At 47.0% G+C, this 23,377-nt stretch overlaps 1 protein-coding gene across 1 annotated transcript in view; it reads right to left on the reverse strand.

Moving 5' to 3' along the window:
- LOC140203686 (uncharacterized) overlaps nucleotides 1–17,597 on the reverse strand; it is a 161,717-nt gene extending 144,120 nt beyond the window's left edge. Inside the window, exons 1-2 of the mRNA XM_072269732.1 lie at nucleotides 17,552–17,597; nucleotides 11,285–13,933 (exon numbers count right to left, since the gene is read on the reverse strand). Coding sequence (XP_072125833.1) covers nucleotides 11,285–12,804 — 1,520 coding nt within the window. The 5' untranslated portion in view covers nucleotides 12,805–13,933; nucleotides 17,552–17,597. The remainder of the gene's footprint in view (nucleotides 1–11,284; nucleotides 13,934–17,551) is intronic.
- Nucleotides 17,598–23,377: the final 5,780 nt, after the last annotated feature.

Raw genomic sequence — 23,377 nt, forward strand, 5'->3', positions numbered from 1 at the left:
GAAAGGGTAGAAGACCATGGAAGAAAGGGAAAGAGGAGGAGAACCAGAGGGAAGTGAAGGAGATGAGGTGAGAGAGGGAAATAGGAATTTCTCTGTAACCTCTGTTATCTCTAACGGGATCCCACCACCAAGCATATCTTACCTTCCCTCCACTTCTTGCTTTCCACAGGGATCTTTCCTATGCACTTCCCTGGCCCGTTCATCTCTCCCCACTGATCTCCCTCCTGGTACGTACCCTTGCAAGCGGAACAAGTGCCATACCTGCCCCTACACTTCCTCCCTCACTAGCATCCAGGACTTCAAACAGTCCTTCCAGGTGAGGCAACACTTCACCTGTGAATCTGTTGGGGCCACTTACTGTATCCGGTGCTCCTGGTGTGGCCTCCTGTATATCGGTGAGACCTGACGTAGGTAGGGAGACTTTTCCGAGCATCTACGCTGCATCCGCGAAAAAAAGTGGGATCTCCCAGTGGCCACCCACTTCAATTCCACTTCCTATTCCCATTCCGACAATTCAGTCTATGGCCTTGCCTAATGCCCCGATGAAGCTGCACACATGTTGGAGGGAAGGGTAACAGTTTATATTCCGTTTGGGTAGCCTCCAACCTAATAGCATAAACATGATTTCTCAAACTTCTGGTAATTGCCACCCCACTTCATACTTCCCATTTCCGTTTCCCTCTTTCACCTCATCGCCTTACCTGCCCATCACCTCCCTTTGGTACTCCTCCCAATTCACTTTCCACCATGGTGTTCTACCCTCTCCGATCAGATTTCCTCTTCTCTAACACTAACTTTCACCCCAAACAACAGGAATTCTGCAGATGCTGGAAATTCAAGCAACACACATCAAAGTTGCTGGTGAACGCAGCAGGCCAGGCAGCATCTCTAGGAAGAGGTATAGTCGACGTTTCAGGCCGTGACCCTTCGTCAGGACTAACTGAAGGAAGAGTTAGTAAGAGATTTGAAAGTGGGAAGGGGAGGGGGAGATCCAAAATGATAGGAGAAGACAGGAGGGGGAGGGATGGAGTCAAGAGCTGGACAGGTGATTGGCAAAAGGGATATGAGAGGATCATGGGACAGGAGGTCCGGGGAGAAAGACAGGATGGGGGGAACCCAGAGGATGGGCAAGGGGTATAGTCAGAGGGACAGGGGGAGAAAAAGGAGAGTGAGAGAAAGAATGTGTGTATAAAAACAAATAACAGATGGGGTACGAGGGGGAGGTGGGGCATTAGCGGAAGTTAGAGAAGTCAATGTTCATGCCATCAGGTTGGAAGCTACCCAGATGGAATATAAGGTGTTGTTCCTCCAACCTGAGTGTGGCTTCATCTTTACAGTAGAGGAGGCCGTGGATAGACATGTCAGAATGCGAATGGGATGTGGAATTAAAATGTGTGGCCACTGGGAGATCCTGCTTTCTCTGGCGGACAGAGCGTAGGTGTTCAGCAAAGCGGTCTCCCGGTCTGCGTCAGGTCTTGCCAATATATAGAAGGCCACATCGGGAGCACAGGACGCAGTATATCACCCCAGCCGACTCACAGGTGAAGTGTTGCCTCACCTGGAAGGACTGTTTGGGGCCCTGAATGGTGGTAAGGGAGGAAGTGTAAGGGCATGTGTAGCACTTGTTCCGCTTACACGGATAAGTGCCAGGAGGGAGATCAGTGGGGAGGGATGGGGGACACACGAATGGACAAGGGAGTCGCGTAGGTAGCGATCCCTGCGGAAAGCAGAGTGAGGGAGGGAAAGGTGTGTTTAGTGGTGGGATCCCGTTGGAGGTGAGAACTCTGCTCTCAAACGCATCTCCTCCATTTCACGCACAGCTGCTCTCACTCCATCCTCCCGCCACCCCACTAGGAATAGGGTTTTCCTGGTCCTCACCTACCACCCCACCAGCCTCCAGGTCCAACATATTATTCTCCGTAACTTCCGCCACCTCCAACGGGATCCCACCACCAAGCACATCTTTCCCTCCTCTCCTCTCTCTGCTTTCCACAGGGATCGCTCCTTACACAACTCCCTTGTCCATTCGTTCCCCCCCCATCCCTCCCCACTGATCTCCCTCCTGGCACTTATCCTTGTAAGCGGAACAAGTGCTACACATGCCCTTACACTTCCTCCCTTACCACCATTCAGGGCCCCAAACAGTCCTTCCAGGTGAGGCAACACTTCACCTGTGAGTCGGCTGGGGTGATATACTGTGTCCGGTGCTCCCGATACAGCCTTCTATATATTGGCGAGACCCGACACAGACCGGGAGACCGCTTTGCTGAACACCTACGCACTGTCCGCCAGAGAAAGCAGGATCTCCCAGTGGCCACACATTTTAATTCCACATCCCATTCCCATTCCAATATGTCTATCCATGGCCTCCTCTACTGTAAAGATGAAGCCACACTCAGGTTGGAGGAACAACACCTTATATTCCATCTGGGTAGCCTCCAACCTGATGGCATGAACATCGACTTCTCTAACTTCCGCTAATGCCCCACCTCCCCCTTGTACCCCATCCGTTATTTATTTTTATACACACATTCTTTCTCTCACTGTCCTTTTTCTCCCTCTGTCCCTCTGACTATACCCCTTGCCCATCCTCTGGGTTCCCCCCACCCCTTGTCTTTCTCCCTGGGCCTCCTGTCCCATGATCCTCTCATATCCCTTTTGCAAATCACCTGTCCAGCTCTTGGCTCCATCCCTCCCACTCCTGTCTTCTCCTATCATTTTGGATCTCCCCCTCCCACTCCCACTTCCAAATCCCTTACTCACTCTTCCTTCAGTGAGTCCTGACGAAGGGTCTCGGCCTGAAACGTCGACTGTACCTCTTCCTAGAGATGCTGCCTGGCCTGCTGCGTCCACCAGCAACTTTGATGTGTGTTACTATCTTTCACCTATCAGCTTCCCAGCCCATTACTTCACCCCTTCCCCGCTCCCAGTTTCCCCAATCACCTACCATCTATCTCCCTTCCCCTAGTTTCTTACTCCAATTTCTCATCTTCTTTTCCAGTACTCATGAAGGGTCTCAGCCTGAAACTCTTTTCCACAGATGCTGCCTGGCCTGCTGAGTTCCTCTAGCATTTTGTCTGTGTTACCTGGATTTCTAGCATCTGCAGATTTTCTTGTCTAAGATGAGAATTACTCCATTCACATCATCGTCTCTAATCCCCCATTCTATCATGGCTGATTTATTATCCCTCTGAACCCCATTCTCTTTTCTGCTCCCCATAACCTTTGACACTCTGATTAAAGAAGAACCCACTAACCTCCACTTTAAATACACCCAAAGGCTACATCTTCACAGCCATCTGTGTCAATTGTCATGTACCCCGTGACGGGTTAAAGATCCAGCCAAAGTGGAAAACACTTTGGAGTCCGGTATTGCTATTAACTAAAGGTATTTATTAGTAACTACGCAATACAGTAATATAAAATCAGATATATAAAACAAGTTAGCAATGATTAGATATGTATAAGTGTGCAAATATATGAAAACCAAGCTCCTTCAAGTCTAGGGGTAAATAGATAGTCTTACGATGATGAGTAAAGTTCAGTTCAGTTCATGGTATTGAGTTGAGTAGTGATGCAGAGAGAGAGAGGGAGATATTTGAGTCTTCAGGTGAGCTGATGTCATTGATCTTCCCGCTGTCCTCCAAAATCCTTTAGAAGTCACCAACTGTGACCACAACAAAGGGGACCATCCTTCTGTGGTGGAATTATCAACCCAGGTGAGGGTCGGACACACAAATAACTCTCCACTGGTCACTCCCTTTTCACACTGCAAGAGCCACTGATTGATCCACCTGACCAATTCTCCAAAACCCACCATTTCTGTGGGCACAACAAAGCTCATTCAGTGTCCAAAACCATGTGTCTGTAGGTCTAACAGTTGACCTTCTATTTATCTCACCATGCTGAACACCAGCTGTCCATCAAGTAACTCCTCCCTTCTCTCACTGTAAGAACACAGAAGCTGCCAGTGTCCTTGCAGAAGTGTAAACACGCTGCAGAGAAACCATAACACCATCTCCAAGCAGTCTTCGCCTCTCTCTCTCTCTTAATAACAAGGTGTCTGGTGTTGAACAACTCTCTCTTTTCAAAAGCACAGTTCATAGGGGTAATTCAGGACCCCGTCACGCAATGAATTCCACAGATTTACCTCTGTCTGGCTCAATAAATCTCTGCTGACCTCTGTTCAAAAGGGACATCCTTCTATTCTGATGCTGTGAGGAGTGCTCCTAAACACCCTGCTACTGGAAACATCCTCTGCACGTCGACTCTAGGCTTTTCAATATTCAAAAGATTTCAATGAGATCCCCTCTCATTCTTCCAAATACTGATGACTACAGGTTACCAAACACTTCTCATACATCAGCCCTTTCATTCTGTGGATCATACTCATGAACCACCTCTTGACCCTCTCCAATGCCAACACATCCTTTCCAAACTGCTCACAATACTTCAAGTACAGCTTGACCATACAGCGAAACGTGCTGTCCGAGCCAAATCAAATCAGCAAGGGCTGCATTGGGGAGCAGCCACAAGTTTCAATATGCCTTGTCCACACCATACCAAGCCCAACCCTAACTGTGGGCCCCTGGAACGAGGGAGGAAACACTGGTAGCAAACGCGGGTAGCCACGGCAGAATGCACAGTCTCCCCACAAGTAGCGGTGGGGAGTGAACTCCAATATTTTAATCGCTGGCGGCACAGCCCTGGAGGAGAGTTGCCCCATGGTTCAGCCAGGCCAGGATCGGGCCACTGGCCTGAAATACAGAAGCGGGAGGTTGACGATACCAAAGGTCTGGCAGGCTGGATGCGTTCGAACAATAATGATCCGACAGCTCAACCAACCATGGTGGCTGGTGCAATGCATCTCTGATTTGGTAAACAGCCATGTGGCAAGATGGACAAAATAAGGAATGGGGTGGAACTATTCCCTGGATTCACTAGTTTTCAATTAGCTGCTGTAGTTTGCTACATTCTGGTTGACACTCCACAATATTTTCCTCCAGTGCACTTTGGGGTAGAGATCGATTGCACCACTGACAATCTTCACCATTCTGGAGTTGGCTCCAATCCAGTCAACGTTTTCCCAAGGAGAACACAACAGCCATTTAACACAGCAAGCTCCCACAAGCTATATACTCAATGTCAACAGGCATTGCATATGTCAAGTCAAACTCCACACATAAAATGACATTTTCCTGCCAGTCAGCTTCCAAATGTTGTCAATCTTCCATTCGCTGCCACATCCTCCTCAGCTAATTCCCTCCGCCTCACCCTGTGCTCCTACTCCCACCATTGTGTGTTGTCCTGAGCCCTGCACTGTGCTGGTTTCTGACCCTGCTCCATTGAACATCTATCTAATGGTTCCCCACTCTGATTTCAGACTTTCGAGGATAATGGTGTCACGTAGCAACCCATTACACACAGTGAAAATGATCAGTAACATTTCAAGGAGCAGAGTGAAACATTGAACAATGCAGGGACATGGGAGTTCAACAAGCCATGGCATCCTCTTCGCCCAGAGCCCCACGGAATGAGGAATATCTGGGACAAAACCCCAGTGAGATCGCTTTCTTCTTCAGTCTGCCAAAGGCATGCGGGAAATTCAAGGGAACCCACTTCGCCCACAGAGTGGTGATCAGTGGAGCATGTCACAGGGAGGGAGAGCGCTGAACAACAGAAAATGATCTATAAAAACGTGTGGAGCACAAACGCAGCTAGGCACAAGCTGGGTGGCTTCAATACTACATAGTACTGAGCAGCTCGATGCTATCTTCATTATCACAGACGATTTTAAACATGTGAACCTAAAGACGATTCTGCCTAAATTCCACCAGCATGTTGATTTCGCTAGCAGAGGTGAAAATACACCAGACCTGGTTTATACTAATATACCAGGTGCCTAGAACACAATCCCTCAACCCTTCAGAGTACCTTCAGATGACTTATCTGTAAAGCTAATTCCAGCATACAAACCAGCGAGCAAACGGGTCAAAGCAGTTGTAAAGGTGGTGAAAACCTGGCCTGAGGGGGCAATCTGTGCTTTGGTGGTATGAACTGGAGAATGTTCAGGGAGACTGATACCTGTGGAACCCATGGAGGAATATGTGCATTTTGCGACCAGTGTACTGAGGATGAAACGCATCTGGTGAGGACAAAGCAGAAGCCGCGGCTTTCTGCGGAGGTCTGTGCCAGTCTGGGGCATCATGATGCTGCCTTTAGGGAGGGGGTTGCTAAGCACGAACTGTGCTTTCCCGCTCCGTCGGGAAGGCGAAATGGGAGCGTTCTCAGCGAACTTACAGTCACTTCTGCGATACTAGAGACACGAGACGCCTGTGGCAGGGAATTCCGAGCGTTACAGACTACAAGCCAACCCTGCGCGTCGGAGACCAGGATGCCTCACTCCCTGAGAGGCTGGATGTCTCCTACACCCGGTTTGATGCGCAGAACGAAGCGAGGAAGGCACTCCACCCCCACCGCCGCCCCCCCCCAGGGGAACAGACACCCCGTTTGGCTGAAGCCGAGGTGAGGAAGACCTGGCCAGATTCAACCCACACAAAGCTGTGGAGCCCGATAATATGCCAGGTCGGATTCTGAAAGACCGCGCAGCCCACCTGACGGATATATTCAATATCCCTCTGGAACAATCCATTGTCCCCTCGATATTCAAGGTGGAAACCATCATTTCACTGCCAAAGAAGGCAACAGTAACCTGCCTAAATGTCTATTGTCCTGTGGCATTAACATCAACAGTTGTGAAATGCTTTGAGCGTCTGGTTAAGGAGCACATTAAAACCTTACTCCCGGCTGCACTGGACCCTTTCCAGTTCGCTTATCGCTCAAGTCGATCCACTGACAATGCAATTGCCTCTGCCTCCGCTCTGTCCTGTCCCACCTGCAAAATGGGGTCTGATGTGCCAAACTGTTGTTTATAGACTTCATTTCGGCGTTCAACACCATCATACCCCTGAACCTGGTGGGGAAACTGTCCTCGCTGGGTCTCAACACCTCCATCTGCAATTGGATACTGGACTTATTAACAGTAAGGCCACAGTCAGTCCGTGTGGGCAGCAACGTCTCTCGTTCCATTATGCTGAGCACTGGCGCTGCCCAAGGCTGTGCGTTCAGCCCGCTGCTGTTCACACTGCTGACACCTGACTGTGTCGCAGGATCCAGCTCAAACCGTGTCGTCAAGTCTCCGGATGACACAACAGTGGTTGGCCTTATCAACAACGATGACGAGACGGAGTACAGAGAGGAAGTGGAGGGGCTGGTGGACTGGTGTGAGAAGAACAACCCAAGGCTGAACGTGGGAAGACAAAGGAAATCATTGTGGATTTCAGGAAGATGCAGACAAACCATCCTCCTCAGTGAATGCATGGCTCCTCCGTAGACAGAGTTACACGTACAAAGTTTCTGGGAGCTCTCATCACGGACGACCTCATCTGGTCCCTTAATATCACCTCCCTGAACAAGAAGGCACAGCAGTGCCTCCACTTTCTAAGGAGATGGAGGCAAGCAAGGCTCCCTGCCACTCCCCACCCCCCATCTTAACTGCTTTACAGGAGCACCATTGAGAATGTCCTGACAAGTTACATCTCCATCTGGTATGGGGGCAGTCACGCATTGGACCAGAAGTCCCCCCAGGGAGCCGACATTCCACCTGGCTGAAGCTGAGGTGAGGAAGAGCCACGCAAAGCTACGGGGCCTGATAGTAAACCAGGCCGGGTTCTGAAAGACCACACAGCCCAGCTGACGGAGATGTTGATGGATATATTCAACATCTCTCCAGAACAGTCCATTGTCCCCTTGGTTTTCAAGGTAGAAACCATCATTCCTGTGGCATTAACATCAACCATTATGAAACGCTTTGAGCAGTTTGTCATGAAGCTCATTAAAGCCTTTCTTCTGGCTACATTGGTTCCTTTCTAATTCATTGCTCAAATAGATCCACTGACGATGCAGTAGCCTCTGCCCTCCCACCTGGAAAACGGGATCTCATATGCCAGACTGCTGTTTGTATATCTCAGTTCGGCGTTCGGTACCCTCATACTCCAGAAACTGGTGGGGAAACTGTCCTTGCTGGGTCTCAACACCTCCCTCTGCAATTAGATACAGGACTTATTAACAGTAAGGCCACAGTCAGTCCGTGTGGGCAGCAAGGTCTCTCGTCCCATTATGCTGAGCACTGGTGCTCAGCCCACTGTTGTTCACATTTCTAACCTTTAACTGTGTCGTCAAAATTGCCAATGACACAACAGTGGCTGGGCTTACCAAAAATGATGACGAGATGGAGTCTAAAGAGGAAGTGGAGTGGCTGGTGGATTGGTCTTGTTACCTGTCCCATGAGTATCTCGTGAGCACGATGTAATTGTCTCGTGAAAGTGGGGTGATGTAATGTCACGGAGGGAGAGAGATATCTCTCAACAGTGTTCTGTGATTGACATTTGGTATGGTGCATACGGGTATTGTGACACACACTTTCGGTTAACCCCTGCATAGTCTCGGGTGTTGGGTGGTGACCACCTCCGGCGGAAGGTCCGCTACTGTGAGAAATCTTATTCTTCATGATCTCTTCGGACAAGGCATTTCTTGGCTGGGATCTGCATCAACAGTTTCGTCTTTTCTTCATCGCTGGTTCGGGAAGTCTCTCCTCTCACTTATTTTATAAATCACTTGGACTCTTTGAACTACCACTTTAAGACTGTGCTTAAGTAAGATCTGTTCAGAATTGTCTTCAAGTTCGACTGTTTGCTAACTAAAGATGCATAACACAGTTAACTTCCGTTTAAGTTAGTCCTTTGTTTACTTTTCTATGTTTTTGAGTAGAAGTTCATTCACTTCGTTGTTCATTTATAAAAACCCGACTCAATTTCATATCTATTGCTGCTGGTGCTAACAGTCTGAGAAGAACCTAAGTCTGAATGTGGAGGCTTAGTGAGGTCTCAGCATGGCTCTTAGTGTTATGAAGGATCTCACCCACCATCCAGCATCCTCTTTGAATTTCTGCCATCAGACAGGAGACTACGATGCGAAAAACAAAAACAGTCAGGATGAGAAAGTTTCTTACCCCAGGCCACCAGGTTTCTGAATTCCCAGCCACATTGTATTGGTTAACCTATTCCACATCTTACAATATTTAATATTAATGCACTTTAGTTTGTTATTTATGTGTGATTCATCTGTAGATTTTTATCCTTACCTTCCTAAGTTAGGGCTAACTATGTGAGACTAACTTACGGCTAACAAACATCTCCAACGCTCAGTGACCAGGGTTCAGTACTGGGTGTGATGAGCAGCCGCAATAACTTCAGAATCTGATATCAGCAGTCTGTCAGGAACTTGCAACTGGGTTCAGCCACCAGACTGCTCCTTGATGCGAGGTTGCTTGTGTTTCTGCAGGATGGACCATTGAGCAAGTCTCTTTGCTTGGTCAGGACTGAAGTGTGGCCTCCCCTTATTGAGAGGTTGCTGGAGTCTCACAACGTGTTTTAACTGAATGAAGCCCTCCCCACACTCAGAACAGCTGCAAGGCTATTCCACTAGCTTAACTTGGTGCTTCAGTAGCTGATGACCGAACGAATTCCTTTCTACACCCGCAAAAAGTGAATCACCTCTGTCCATTTAGTATTATTATTTATAGTCAGTAATGTTTTAAAATTTATTTTTGCATTTGCACAGTTTGTTGTCTTCTGCACTCTGGTTGAACGCCCAAGTTGGATGCTCTTTCATCGATTCTGACTCACACAAGAAAACGAATCTCAGGGTAGTATAAGCTGATACATATGTACTTTGATAGTAAATGTTCACAACGTCCCTCTGGTTCCCCTCCTTGTTCCCTCTCTCTCACTGTCAACTGTCCTCTCCCATCAGTTTTCTTCTTCTGCAGCCCTTTACCTTTTCCACTTATCACCTCCCAGCTCCTGACTTCCTCCTCCTCCTCCTCCTATCACCCGTACTCCATCTCCTCCCACCATCTTTTTATTCCAGCTTCTTCCCACTTCCTTTCCAGCCCCGATGAAGGGCCTTGGCGCAAAATGTTGTCACTTTATTACTTTAAATAAGACAGTAAGACACGGCAGCAGGGTTAGGCCATTTGGCCCAAGGAGTCTGCTCTACCATTCTGTCATGAATAATTTATTATCACTCTCAATCCCATTCCCCTGCCTTATCCCTGTGACCTTTGTCACCCTTACTAAACAAGGTCCACTTTAAATGACTGGGACTGCACAGTTGTCTATGGCAATGAATTCAGATATCTTGCTGGCACATCTTGTTTAGGTAAGGGACTCAGGACTGCTCCAAATGCAGTCAGACCAAAGCCTCAGCAGCATATCCTTGCCGTCATATTCTAGATCTCTTGAAATGAATGCTAACATGGCTAAGTATATCCCATCTGCCACTTCTTTCTCCAACTACGTCTAAGTTCTTCTGCAGATTCCCTGCTTCCGCAAAACCTACATTGCCTTGCAACTATCTTTCTATCACCTGCAAACTTGGCCACAAAGACTTCAATTCTGTCAACCAAGTTGTTACGTGATTACACAAGGTCCCAACACAAACCCCTGCAGAACACTAGTCTGGTAGCAAACCAGAAAAGTCCCCCTTAATACTCGATCCGTTTTTCCCCTTCAACTGCTGCGTTCCTCCAGCATTGTGTGAGTATTACTCTAGTTTTCCAGCATCTGCAGAGTTCATTGTGTATGATGTTGAAAAGAGCAGGGAATAGGGAAGTTAACAACCAATGCCGCTCTTTCTCAGCACAGAGGTTTGAGGGATGAAGAACATGTCAGACATAACTGCAGTGACCTCGTCTTCAGTCTGCGGAAAGTCATTCAGGAAATTTAAGGTGAACCTTTTCACCCACAGAGTGGTGGCTATTTGGAACCCATCACCAGAGGGAGACTGAGAGGTGAAAAGCTGGGATGGATTTGAAAGGAAATTTGTGCAATATAAACATGGGCAGGGACCAGCTGGACTGTGTTGGGTCCTAACCCTACACTGGGTGTGTTGTAGATTAACTAAGTACCTGAGACAGTGTTAAAATACAATTCATTTATTTGTCACAGATCCGGAAAATTCAACTCCATTCCCATTACATTAGTATAAGAAACACTTCCCATCCCAATCACTAGGGCGCAGACTTGGTCTGAAGAGAGCAGCAATAATTACAGTCTGATACCAAGTCACTTTTGAACGTGTCTCTGGATTCAGAAACTGTGAGGGTTAAATATGCAGCAGGCTGCTTATTTAAACACTTTCCCGAGTGTGAACTCGGTAGTGCGTCACAAGGCTGGATGACTGAGCGAATCCCTTCCCACATTCAGAGCAGGTGAATGGTCTCTCCCCAGTGTGAGCTCGTAGGTGCCTCCTAAGGTGTGATAAGTGACTGAACCCCTTCCCACACTCAGAGCAGGTGAATGGCCTCTCCCCAGTGTGAACTCGCTGGTGTCTCTGTAAGTGGGATGGCCGGGTAAATCCCTTGCCACATTCAGAGCAGGTGAATGGTCTTTCCCCACTGTGACCTTGCTGGTGTATCATTAGATGAGTTGACTGAGTGAATCCCTTCCCACATTCAGAGCACGTGAATGGTCTCTCCCCAGTGTGAATCCGCTGGTGTCGCAGAAGGTTAGATGATCGAGTAAATCCCTTCCCACACTCAGAGCAGTTCAATGGCCTCTCTCCAGTGTGAACTCGCTGGTGCCTTATCAGATGAGTTGACCGTGTAAAACCTTCCCCACACACAGAACACATGAATGTGCTCTCCCCAGTGTGAATTCGCTGGTGTACCAAAAGTACAGATGACCGAGTAAACCCTTTCCCACATTCAGAGCAAGTGAATGGTCTCTCCCCAGTGTGAATTCGCTGGTGTGCCAGTAGGTTAGATGACTCAATAAACCCCTTCCCACACTCAGAGCAGGTGAATGGCCTCTCCCCAGTGTGAATTCGCCGGTGTTCTTGCAGATGATGTAACTGAGTGAATCCCTTTCCACATTCAGAGCAGGTGAATGGTCTCTCCCCAGTGTGAATTCGTTTGTGTATCAGTAATTTAGATGACTCAATAAATCCCTTTCCACATTCAGAGCAGGTGAATGGCCTCTCCCCAGTGTGACCTCGCTGGTGTCTCATCAGATCAGTTGAGTAAGTGAATCCCTTCCCACATTCAGAGCATGTGAATGGTTTCTCCCCAGTGTGAATTCGCTGGTGTTTCAGAAGGCTAGATGGTCGAGTAAATCCCTTTCCACATTCAGAGCAGGTCAATAGCCTCTCCCTGGTGTGAGCTCGCTGGTGTCTCATCAGATGAATTGACCGGGTGAATCTCTTCCCACACACAGAACAGATGAACGGGCTCTCCGCATTGTGAATTCGCTGGTGTGCCAGAAGGATAGACGACCGAGTGAATCCCTTCCCACATTCAGAGCAAGTGAACGGTCTCTCCCCAGTGTGAATTCGCTGGTGTGCTAGAAGGAGAGATGATCGAATAAATCCCTTCCCACATTCGGAGCAAATGAATGGTCTCTCCCCAGTGTGAATTCGCTGGTGTGTCCGTAGGTGATATGACCGTGTGAATCCCTTCCCACATTCAGAGCAAGTGAACGGTCTCTCCCCAATATGAACTCGCTGGTGTGCCAGAAGATTAGAAGACTCAGTAAATCCCTTCCCACATTCAGAGCAAGTGAACGGCCTCTCCCCAATGTGAACTCGCTGGTGTGATAGCAGTTTTGATGGCCAAGTAAATCCCTTCCCGCATTCAGAGCAGGTGAATGGTCTCTCCCCATTTTGAACTTTCTGGTGTCTCATCATGTGGGATGAATTAGTGAATCTCTGTCCATACACTAAACCATAGAACAGTCTCTCTCCCCTGTGAACTCACTGATACGTCTGCCAGTGGGCTGAGTGAGTGAATCTCTTCTCACAAGGAGCAGGTGAACGGCCTCTCACTGGTGTGGATTTTACTGGATTTTATTTGGAGATACAGCATGGAACAGGCCTCTTCAGCCCAATCAGCTGCTCCATCCAGCAATCCACCTGTTAACCCAGCTCTACCAGAGGACAATTTACAATGACCAATTAACCTATTATCTGATATGTCCTTGGACTGTGAGAGGAAACTAGAGCACCCGGAGGAAAACCATGTGGTCACAGCAAAGACGTACAAGCTCCTTACAGACCGTGTCTGAACTGAAATCCAAACTCCGACACCCCAGTCTGAAATCTTCAGTTTGGATGACAGAACCAATTGCTTCCCGCAGAACAGGTGAACCGCCTCACTATAGTGTGAACTTGCTGATGTATCTTCAGGTTGGATGACTGAGTATATCCTCTCCCAAAGAGCAGATCATTGGCCTCTCCCCAGTGTGAACTCACTGGTATATCTGCAGGTTGGCTGAGTGAGATAATTCATGCCCACACTGAGAGCAGGTGAATGATATCAATTGTCTGACAATTCACCAAGTCAGATGTTAGTCATAGTGAATCCCTTGTAAAATCATTGCAGTTGAAGAACTGATCTCTGGTGAACAAATGCTGGTGTGTTCTCAACACCCCGGTTCCAGTGGATTTCACTGAGTTAAAACAGAATGTTTCCTTTCAGACACAAAATACATGTCCAGCTGGGATGAGATACATCTTTATCTCCAAGGATCGACAACTGATATATCAGTGCTACAAAGGAAATTTCTGGTCACTCTTTCAATAATTTGAAGACAATTTACAGACTTTATTTCCAAGTGGGTTCATGCAAATCTCACCCCGACACTGAATACGTGTTCGGATTCCCCTTGCTGTGGCTGTTGTTCTGTCTTCTCAAGCATCTCCTCCTCTACATTCAGAGACTGATTGTTTTCAAATGCTGGTGAGCTGACAAAGACAGCAGAACTGACGTGTTTTTGTTTTCAAGATCCCCATTCAGAAATTCTTTGAAGTTTCAAACCTGTAAGAAGATTTACAAAAGACATCAATGGGTGAAGGATAGCATTGTCAATCAAATAACTGAGCTCTAACATTATACTGCTGCAGCAAAGATCAACCCAAGTTGGAGGAACAAATCTGGGCATGGTTTGGGAATTCCAACTGACAACTAAATTCTGTTTTTCTGTCTGTATCAGATTAGACCATTTCTGCCTGTTGTCAATCTGTGACTTGGCTCAGTTTGTCTCTCCCAGTCAGTATTATTTCAGGTTGTGGCCATGTCCCACAGAGCTACAAAGAGCACATGATATTACATGGCTGCTCTGGAGAAGTACTCAAACCCCTCCCCCCCACAGTGTGAGTGCTACAGGTCACTGGTTACCCCAGATAAAGGTGTCTGATATCAGTCTGAGCCCAGAGAGAATGGGACTAAACATGTTCTCACGGGTAGAAAGATCTAGAAGCAGAAGAGGTAGAACAGAGGTGATTTTTGAAAAGATCCAAAGTGAATGCAAGGGTTTTGTTTTCTATTCTATTCAGCACTAACTGATATTTTAATTGACTGGAACAAAGAACAATCAACTTCTTTTGAGACTCAGTCTCAACTAAGCCCATTATCTACCAAGAAGGTGCTCTAGAAGTTCTTCATCGATGTTCTGGGGCACCATCAAGAAGGCAACTTGTGTGAGAAATTCCAATGGAAATCATCGAATGTTCCCATTTTGGATTGCTACAGCTGGAAAACCACAGCTACGTCTATGAACCGTACAATTAGTGACATCGTTTTAAAGCGATTTAAAAAGTCCATAGCTGCTCAGAGTTAATGAAACTCAAATGGCCGCTGGTCGCTGGTGCGGTTCCCCTTCAAGACAGTGGAAGAGAGCATGTCATTCTGGTTTAAGTGCTCGCTTTGTGGCTTTCGCCTACTATCCTGCTGGCTAAGTAGTGTCTAGTAACACCTCAGGCCAGTGTCATACAAACTCCAGGCTACTGAGTGACGTAATAAACAGGCATGAAACAGCGCAGCCCCATCAGTTTGCAGGATTTTAACCAGGCCAGCTTGAAAAAGTTTCTAAGTAACTATACCCAACATACCCAACAGATCGCTTGTGGAACCAGAGGAACCATCACAATGGACCACATTTATATGGCCAGCAAGAGCACTCAGCGCCCCATCCCATGCCCAGGCTTTGTTAAATCTGATCACCCAGCTGTACTCATACTCCATGAGAAGAGGAAGAGATTGAAGACTGTAGCACCAGCAGTGAGGACCAAGAAGTGTGGACGAGAGAGCACAGGACTGCTTTGAGTCATTGGACTGGTCTGTATTCAGGGATTCATCTTCAAATCTGAATGAGTACACCACAATTGTCACTGACTTCATTAAAACTTATCTGGGCGAGTGCGTGTCTGCAAGAACGTACTGCACGAATCAAAAAGCCGTGGCTGAACCAGGAGGTTCGTAGTCTGATGAGGGCTAGATTTGTGGCATTCAAGTCTGGTGACTCAGGACTTGCGGAGGGCTATCTCAGGAGTAAAGGAACAAATCCAAAAGAGGCTAGAGGTGGAAATGAATGCACGTCAATTCCGACAGTGTTTGCAGGTCATTACTTCATACAGAGCTAAATTGAACATGATGAATGGCAGCGATGCTTCACTCTCAGACAAGCTCAACATCTTTTATGCACAGTTTGAAAGGGAGAAAAGAAGCCACAGCTATGAGGATTCTTGCAGCACCCGGTGACCCTGTGATCTCTGTTTTGGAGGCCAATGTCAGACTGCCTTTCAAAAGGGTGAATACTCGTGAGGCAAGAGGTTTCTGGCAGGGCTCCAAAAACCCGTGCTATCCAACTGGCGGCTGTGTTCAAAGACATTTTTGACCTTTCGTTGCTACAGTTGGAAGTTCCCACCTGCTTCAAAAGGGCAACAATCATACCAGTGCCCAAGAAGAGCAGAGCGAGCTGCCTCAACAACCATCATCCAGTCGCACTCACACCCAGGGTTTTCAGAGGTTGATTATGGCTAGAATTAATTCCTATCTCAGCAAGGACCTGGACCCACTGCAATTTGCCTATCTCCATAATAGGTCTACAGGGAATGCAATCTCATTGGCTATTCACGTGGTCTTGAGTCACCCGGACAATACTCATATTTATGTCAGGATACTGTTCGTTGACTATAGCTCAGCGTCTAACACAATCATTTCTACAATCCTGATTGAAAATCTCCAAAGCCTGGGCCTTTGTACCTCTTTCTGCAACCGGGTCCCAGACTTCCGAACCGGAAGACCATGATCTGTGAAGATTGGAAATAACACCTCCACCTCACTGACAGTCAACACTGGTGCACTTCGAGGATGTGTGCTTAGCCCACTGCTCTACTCTCTCTACACTCATGACAGTGTGGCTAGACACAGCAAAGATGCCAGCTATAAATTTGCTGATGACAGAACTATTGCTGGTAGAATTTTAGATGGTGACGAGAAGGGAGACATAGTTGATCTAGTTGACTAGAGCCGCAGCGACAACCTTGCTATCAACGTCAATCAGACCAAAGAACTGATTATGGACTTCAGAAAGGGTAAGATGAGGGAAAATATCCCAGTCCTCATACACAGAGCAGAAGTGGAATGTGTGAACAACTTTAAGTTCCTGGTTGCCAACATCTCTAAGGATCTATCCTGGGCCCAACATATCGATGCAGCTACAAAGAAGGCACAGCATCTATATTTCATTAGGAGATTTGGTACGTCACCAAAAACACTCGTAAATTTCTACATGCGTACCACGGAGAGTAGTCTAACTGGCTGCATCACTGCCTACTGTGGCGGAGGAGGGGGAGAGGGCTACTGCACAGAATCAAAATAAACTGCATAAAGTTGTTAACTCAGTCAGCTCCATCATGGGCACTAGCCTCTGTAGCATCCTTTTTCAAGGATCGATGCCTGAAAAGGACAGCATCTATCATTAAGGATCCCCATCACCCAGGACATGCCGTCTTCACATTGCTACCATCAGGAAGGAGGTACTGGAGCCAAACTCAATGATTCAGGAACAGTTTCTTTCCCTCTCCATCCGATTCTCAATCAACATTGCACCCATGAATACTACTTCACTACTTTTTTTGCATATTTACTTTTCTATTATATATACTTTAACTGCAATTCGTTGTTTTTTATAATTATATATTGCATTGTACTTCTGCCGCAAAGACAACACATTTCATGACATATGCCGGTGATCTGTCACTCTGATTCTGTTCCGTTCCCGATCCTGGGATTCAGACAGCTGAGGCTCGGCTGTGTCTGGGAGATGACTGGGCTGCCAGCCCCTCAGCCTGCGGACTGAGTGGAAAGCCTTGGCAGCATCACCCATTGCCGCCTCTACACAGAGACATTGTCACCAACCCCGAACCCAGCCTCTGTCCCTCACCGGCCCGCGATGCGCATGCGCCGCAACATGGCCTCGGCAGCGCCCATCATCGGAAAATTCACCGGACCGGGTGTGAATCGTGGGGCTGAGAGAGGGAAATAAGTGTCACCATCCCGGGTCCACAGTGTGTCCGGCGCCCGGAGTAATTGTCCCCCAGTCAGGCTGCCGACCCCGGTGCTGATGAAAACCCACCCGAACCCCGCTCCTACCTACTCCCGAAGCGCCAGTGCATTTTGTCCCTTGAGCGCATGCGCGATTTCTGAGCTCTCCGTTTCCCCGACGCATGCGCATTTAAATGACAGCTTCAGCGATGGTGAATTCCTTCGCGCTGTGCTTTCTGGGTATGCACGGTGCCATTTCAAACTACATATATGTCACCGTATATAACCCTGAGATTAATTTTCTTGTGGGTATAATCACCAAATCTATAGCATAGTAACTATGAGAGGATCGCTGAAAGATCAAACAGCATGTAGAAGACAGCAAACTGTGCAAATGCAAATATAAATAAATCGCAATATGTAACCAGAATATGAGACAAAGAGTCCATTCAAGTGAGCTTATTGGTTGTGGGAAGATTTCAATGATGTGGCAAATGAAATTGAGTGTAGCTATCCCCTTTGTTCAAGAGCCTAATGGTGGTGTGAGTCTAGAGGCTCTTGTACCTTCTACCTGATGGCTGCAGTGAGAAGAGAGCATGACCTGGGTAGTGGAGATCCCTGATGATGTATGCTGCTTTCCTATGACAGTGTTTCATGTAGATGTGCTGCATGGTGGGAGGGCTGTAACATGAGGTTCTGGGCCAAATTCACTACATTTTGGAGGATTTTCTGTTCAAATGCATTGGTGTTTCTATACCAGACTGTGATGCAGCCAATCATTATCATATCCTCTACACATCAGCAGAAGATTGTCAAAGTTTTAGATGTCATGTCAAGTTTCCACAACTCCTAAGGAAGTACAGGTCCTCTGAAATAGTAACACCCAGGAGTTTAAAGCTGCTGCCCCTCTCCACCTCTGATCCTCTGGTGAGGGCTGGCTCATGGGCCTTTAGATTCCCTCTTCTGAGGTCTACAATTAACTCCTTGGTCTTGCTGACATTGAGTGAGAAGTTGTTGTTATGACATCACTCAGTCAGATTTTCAATCTCCCTCCTGTATGATGATTCATCACCCCCTTTGATTCATCCCACATTAGTGGTGTTGTCTGCAAACTTTAAAATGGCATTGGAGCTTTGCCACACAGACATGGCCACAAAGCCCAATAGAGCAGGGGCTAAGCATGCAGCCCCGTGGTGCACCTGTACTGATGGAGATCATGGAGGAAATATTGCTGCCAATCTGAACTGACTAGGGTCTGCAAGCCAGGAAATCTAGGATCTAATCGCACAAGATGTAGAGGCCAAGGTCTTGGTGCTTATTGATTGGTTTTGAGGGGATGATGTATTGAATGCTGAGCTCTGGTCAATAAAGAGCATACTGTTGTATGCACATTTACTATCAAGGTGTTCCAGGATTAAGTGAAAAGCCAATGAAATGGCATCAGTTGTGGACCTGTTGCTCTGGTAGGCAAACTGGAGCAGATCCAAGTCGCCTCTCAGGCAGGAGCTGATGTCTCATCACCAACCTCTCAAAACACTTCATCGCTGTGGATATAAGTACATCTGGGTAATAGTCATTGAGGCAGGTCACCATGCTCTTCTTGGGCACCAGTGTAAATGAACCTCCTTGAAGCAGGTGGGTACCACACACTGCTGGAGAGAGAGGTTAAAATCTCAGTGAACACACTCACTTGTTGATCAACACAAGTCTCTAGTGTGTGGCCAGGTACCCTGTCCGGTCTGGATGATCTCCATGGATTCATTCTCCTGAAGGCAGCCTGCACATCGGCTTCAAAGAAGAGATCATGGGATGATAGGGGTATATGAGAGCTCATATTGGTGTCTCTATGTTCTAATGGTCAAAATGAGCATAGAAAGCTTTGAGCTTATCTAGAAGCAAAGCCCTGCTGTCCCCCATGTCACTTGATTTGACTTCTAAGGTGTCTGCAACCATCGGTTCCCCTCTGCCAGAAGCCTCAAATCCAGTCAATATTTTAATGTGAACTCAGCAATTACTTTAATGCAGAAATCTTCCACAGACTCAATAGCAACAGGCATTCAAAGCTGCAAAATCAAAGTGTACACACATTGTAGATACAAAACCATAAGAGATTCTGCAGATGGTGCAAGTCCAGAGCAACACACACAAAATGTGGGGAGGGACTCAGGAGGTGAGGCAGGATCATCTGAGAGAAATAAACAGCTGACATTTTGGCCCTACACACATCACCATGCTCCTTACATACCAAGTTTCTCCAGCATTTTGTATTTTTAAAACATATTTTCAGCGAATCAGCTTACAAAGGTTGCCGATCTGTTATTCATTGCCTCATCTTCCTGGTCTGATTGCTTCCTCCTCTCCATTAATCCATCCCACCATGCCCCAGCACTTTCTAGCACCTCAAAGCAATGCCCTGTGGTACCTGACCTTTCTCTATCAGGTTGTAGAGTAGAATAGTGGATTTCAACAACCCAGTGTGTGAGACACATTCCATTGGAAACACAGAAAATGACTGTGAACTTTGAAAAGAGCAGCGAAGGTGGAGCTTAACAACCCATGACATCGTCTTTGGCCCCGAACCCCAGGAACGAGGAATCTCTGAGACAAAACACCAGTGAGCTCATCCTATGCTCCTTGTAGAAAGTCATGCCAAATATTCAAGGGAAAACTCTTCACCCAGAGTGGTGACCATTTGGAACACATCCCCAAGGGGAAGCGAGAACTGAGCAACGGGGATGGATTTTAAAAGACTATCGTGGAACAGAAACTGGGGCAGGGACCAGCTGGGCTGAGTGGCCTCAGAATTTCACACTGGGTGCGTGGCAGAGACAGTAAGCACCAGAGACACAGGATCTGAAATAGAACTGATTTATTTGTCACAGATCTATAATATTAAACACCAGTCTAATTTAAGACTAACATCAGCAGAACAAACCGCTCCAATGCTCAGCAACCAGGGTTCAGGCCTGGGTGTGATGAGCAGCCACAATAACTACAGAACTTGACATCACCAGTCCCTCATGAACTTGCAGCTGGCTTCAGCCACTATGATATAAGGACATACGAACATAAGAAATAGGAGCAGGAGTAGGCCATCAACTCATTGACCCTGCTCCACCATTCAATAAGATAATGGCTGATAGCAACATAGAGACATAGAAAACCCACAGCACAATACAGGCCCCTCGGCCCACAATACTGTGCCGAACATATACTTATTTTAGAAACTAACCGGGGTTACCCATAACCCCTCTGTTTCTTAAGCTCCATATACCTATCCAGGATGCTCTAAAAAGACCCTATCATTTCCGCCTCCACCACTGTCACCGGCAGCCCATTCCATGCACTTAGCACTCTCTGCGTAAAAAACTTACCATTGACATTTCCTCTGTACCTACTTCCACGCACCTTAAAACTGTGCCCTCTCGTGTTAGCCATTTCAGCCCTGGGAGAAAGCCTCTGACTATCCACACGATCTATGCCTCTGAGCATCTTGTACACCCCTATCAGGTCACCTCTCATCTTCCATCGCTCCAGGGAGAAAAGGCTGAGTTCACTCAACCTATTTTCATAAGGCATGCTCCCCACTCCAGGCAACATCCTTGTAAATCTCCCCTGCACCCTTTCTATAGTTTCTACATCCTTCCTATAGTGAGGCGACCAGAACTGAGCACAGTACTCCAAGTGGGGTCTGACCAGGGTCCTATATAGCTGCAACATTACCTCTCAGCTCCTAAACTCAATCCCACGGCTGAGGAAGGCCAAAGCACTGTACGCCTTCTTAACTGCAGAGTCAACCTGTGCAGCAACTTTGAGTGCCTATGGATTCTGACCCCAAGAACCCTCTGATCCTCCACACTGCCAAGAGTCTTACCATTAATGCTATATTCTGTCATCATATATGACCTACCAAAATGAACAACCTCACACTTACCTGGGTTGAACTCCATCTGCCACTTCTCAGCCCAGTTTTGCATTCTATCAATGTCCCGCTTTAACCTCTGACAGCCGTCCACACTAACCACAACACACCCAACCTTTGTGTCATCAGCAAAGTTACTAATCCATCCCTCCACTTCCTCATCCAGGTCACTTATAAAAATCACGAAGAGAAGGAATACCAGAACAGATCCCTGAGGCACACCACTGGTCACCGACCTCCATGCAGAATATGACCCGTCTACAACCACTGCCTTCTGTGGGCAAGCCAATTCTGGATCCACAAAGCAAGTTCCCCTTGGATCCCATGCTTCCTTACATTCTCAATAAGCCTTGCATGGGTTACCTTATCAAATGCCTTGCTGAAATCCATATACACTACATCTACTGCTTTATCTTCATGAATGTGTTTAGCCACATCCTCAAAAAATTCAATCAGACTCATAAAGCATGACCTGCCTTTGACAAAGCCATGCTGACTCTTCCTAATCATATTATGCCTCTCCAAATGTTCATAAATTTTGCCTTTTGGGTTCTTTTCCATCAACTTACCAACCACTGAAGTAAGACTCTCCGGTCTATAATTTCCTGGGCTATCACTATTCCCTTTCTTGAATAAGGGAACAACATCTGCAACTCTCCAATCCTCTGGAAACTCTCCCATCCCACAGTTGCCTGGGTTATATCTCATCCAGTCCCAGTGACTTATCCAACTTGGTGCTTTCCAGAAGCTCCATCACATCCTCTTCCTTAATATCCATATGCTCAAGCTTTTCAGTCTACTGTAAGTCATCCCTACAATCCCCAAGATCATTTTCTGCAGTGAATACTGAAGCAAAGTATTCATTAAGTACCTCTGCTATCTCCTCCGGTTCAATACACACTTTTCCACTGTCACACTTGATTGGTTCCATTCTGTCACATCTTATCCCCTTGCTCTTCACATACTTGTAGAATGCCTTGGGGTTTTCCTTAGTCCTGCCTGCCAAGGCCTTCTCATGGCCCCTTCTGGCTCTCCTAATTTCATTCCCATGCTCCTTCCTGCTAGCCTTATAATCTTCTAGATCTCTATCATTACCTAGTTATTTGAACCTTTCATAAGCTTTTTTTGCCACAGTTCTGTCATACATTTCCCTGAGAACATCTGTTCCCAATTTATGTTTCCAAGTTCCTGCCTAATAGCTTTATATTTTTCCTTACTCCAACTAAATGCTTCCGCTAATGCCCCACCTCCCTCCATACCCCATCCGTTATTTATTTATATACACACATTCATTCTTTCTCTCTCTCTCTCTCTCTCTCCCCCCTTTTTCTCCCTCTGACCCTCTGACTATACCCCTTGCCCATCCTCTGGGTTTTCCCCCCTCCCCTTTTTCCTTCTCCCTAGTCCTCCTGTCCCATGATCCTCTCATATCCCTTTTGCCAATCACCTGTCCAGCTCTTGGCTCCATCCCTCCTGCTCCTGTCTTCTCCTATCATTTTGGATCTCCCCCTCCCCCTCCCACTTTCAAATCTCTTACTAACTCTTCCTTCAGTTAGTCCTGACGAAGGGTCTCGGGCCGAAATGTCGACTGTACTTCTTCCTACAGATGCTGCCTGGCCTGCTGCGTTCACCAGCAACTTTGATGTGTGTTGCTTTCCTAACTTGTCTGTTCCTACCCCTCTCCAATGTGATGGTAAAGGAGATAGAGTTGTGATCACTATCTCCAAAATACTCTCCCATTCAGAGACCTGACATTTGACCAGGTTCATTTCCCAATACCAGATCAAGTACAGCCTCTCCTCTTGTAGGCTTATCTACATATTGTGTCAGGAAACCTTCCTGAATACAGCTAACAAACCCCACCCCCATCTAAACCCCTTGTTCTTGGGAAATGCCAATCAATATTTGGGAAATTAAAATCTCCACCACGGCAACCCTGTTATTATTACACCTTTCCAGAATCTGGCTCCCTATCTGCTCCTCGATGTCCCTGTTACTACTGGGTGGTTTAT

The sequence above is a fragment of the Mobula birostris genome, chromosome 10 (genome assembly GCF_030028105.1).
Source record: "Mobula birostris isolate sMobBir1 chromosome 10, sMobBir1.hap1, whole genome shotgun sequence".
NCBI lineage: Eukaryota > Metazoa > Chordata > Chondrichthyes > Myliobatiformes > Myliobatidae > Mobula > Mobula birostris.